The sequence below is a fragment of the Penaeus vannamei genome, chromosome 1 (genome assembly GCF_042767895.1).
Source record: "Penaeus vannamei isolate JL-2024 chromosome 1, ASM4276789v1, whole genome shotgun sequence".
In the NCBI taxonomy this organism is placed as follows: Eukaryota; Metazoa; Arthropoda; class Malacostraca; order Decapoda; family Penaeidae; genus Penaeus; species Penaeus vannamei.
Genome location: NC_091549.1, coordinates 20,878,501 through 20,881,000, shown reverse-complemented (window position 1 = coordinate 20,881,000; position 2,500 = coordinate 20,878,501). Strand labels below are relative to the sequence as shown.

General features: G+C 35.0%; 1 protein-coding gene across 1 annotated transcript in view; it reads left to right on the top strand.

The window, feature by feature from the left end:
• Positions 1–2,500, top strand: part of LOC113807364 (alpha-(1,6)-fucosyltransferase) — an 11,494-nt gene that overhangs the window by 3,158 nt on the left and 5,836 nt on the right. Inside the window, exons 4-5 of the mRNA XM_070120819.1 lie at positions 559–715; positions 2,397–2,500. The exon at positions 2,397–2,500 is cut by the window's right edge and continues 65 nt beyond it. Coding sequence (XP_069976920.1) covers positions 559–715; positions 2,397–2,500 — 261 coding nt within the window. The remainder of the gene's footprint in view (positions 1–558; positions 716–2,396) is intronic.

Here is a 2,500-nt window from a genome sequence, read left to right as displayed (position 1 = left end):
ATGTGTAATTGTTTGCAATCTATGCATTGCATAGGTCCATAATTTTGCAGATGAATATGTCACACGTCCATAGCAAACTAAGGTGCCTTAACAAGTGGAAAGAACATACAAGATTTTGAGCTAATTTATATTCATAGTTTTAATTTTTTCATGCAATGTATTCATGTAATCATTGAATAAAAAAATGATTATCTATGTCTGCGAATTTAATAGTAAAACCATTTGATATTAGATTGATCTACACGCAAATTTTAGTATGCTTATCTACACACCTTCGAAACAAACAATCCCTTCCCCTTGTACCTGCTTCCCTTCAGTATCAGTAATAAGTAATGTGTTACAGATTTGCCATATGGCATATAAGCCGCACCCTTCCAAAACGAAAGGCTAAAGAATCACACCTTTTCTCATCTTTTCTTCTTTTGCAGTCATTATTATTTTTTTCTTTGAAAATGATAACTGCTTTATTGTAGTATGCGATACTTAAGTAATGCTAACAAATGGTAGAAACTGGCCTATAATTAACATTGTTTTACTACATTATTTGTTTCTTTCCAGAATTGGAATCATCAAAGGAAAAAGAACAATTACTTCGGCAAATTGCAAAGGACCTTCACTATACAAAGCAGTACATTAGTGGACAGCTGCAACTACTGAAAATGAACGACACTAATCACTTGAACACAATCGTTGAAGATATGAATGACTACTTCAGGTGAGTTTGTAAATATCCAGAACACGCATCTCTCTCTCTGAACATTAGCCATATTTATAAACAATTATTCGGTGTTAGTTCTGGAAAGAGTTACCCTCGTGTCTCATACCAGGGCCATCTGTGTTTTGTTAGCTCCTTGGGACTGAGCTTGGTTAGGAACAGTTTGTTTGGTGTCTCTTTCGTTCGCCGCCACCCATTAATAAGTTCATCCCTAAGTCGATTTAAACAAGCACTGTTTTTCTCCAAGGGGGCTATCTAGACAAAAATGCGCCAGAATTACATTTTCGACTTCAATGAGATATAAAGTGTGCCTTTTTGAGAAGTTTCACTCTTCATCCTTATCCCATAAGCTTTCAACAAACCCCATCTCTTATTTATTTGGTAAATAATGATTACTGTACATATTTCTTTTTACAGTATTACGGATTACGGATTTTGTGTTGTAGCGGCATAAAAAGTCATGTAAAAGAATAAAAGTATATTTCATTTTTCCGATTATTAATCTTACTTCTGATTTATTTCATAATAATGATAATCATATTCATAAAACTATCTTCAACATTCGTATTGGTTTTAATATTAATATTGATTTTTAAGTTAATGCCATTACGATAATTACGATTGTTTCAGCCATTGATGACGCATGCGCGGAAAATCAAATGAGCCAATTAGATTCGTGCGTGAGCGTGACGTGAACATAGACACCCAATAGAACCAATCAGATATGGAATAGATCATCACGTGACAATAGATGCTTGGCCAAGGAGAAGGCAGTTGAAATTCAAATCAGTTTCATCCTGGCTAGACAGGACTCCACGAAGTTCATGAAGCTCCTAATACAATTTTTTCGAGGAGTTTCATCCCTAGAGTATGCACTGCTCCAAAATCAATTCATTTCGTATTTCCTTGAAAAAAGCATTATACTTCATTGCGATATTATAACATCTGGCATCATTTAAAGTTATGCGATATGAAAGCATTTTTCTTTTGTAAAATCAAAATGTGGATGAATTTTTAAAATGAAATATTGTGTAATCATGTGCATTTTATTTATTTATTTTAAAGAAATATATTACGAAGGGAGAGGGGCGAGTAGTTTTTGCTCTATCACAAATATCCATGTCATTTTGGTGCATAGGAAATTGGAATATATATTGCTTTCTGTATTTTACGTCAAATCAGATTTTCCCTTCGTTAAGACTTATCTTGGTGCATGTTTGGTTATATCAGTATAATCCCACAGTAAGGAAAATTATGTACTTGCAGCATGCTTTGGAAAGGACCAAACGGCCAAACTCAAAGGTTTACAAGTCATTAAAAGAGAAAGAGAAAATGTATGAGTTTCATCATAAGCAACTGTTACTGCTTGCTCTTCCTAATATATTCTGACATTTTCCTGGTAGTACCCCTTCTCTGATAGGTTTATAGTACGTTACTTATTGTACACCATGCACATACAATACATACCTAGATTAACGTACATGCAGTGGATAAGGTTATAACTGTAGAAAGGTGTGAATGAGAATGAATATCTTCACAAGAGATGTATTTGACCGGTTTCGAATATATCTTCGTCAGAAATACAGGTATTTCTGTATTTCTGACGAAGATATATTCGAAACCGATATCAATTCTCATTCACACCTTTCTAAATGAATACGGTTCAAGTTTATAATTTCAGAGTACTGCGCCATGACCTGAGTCTCCTGCGGGACGCTGACGAGGCAAGTGAATGGCGATGGAAGGAGGCCGAAGAGCTCAGCGAACTGGTCCAGCACCGGCTCC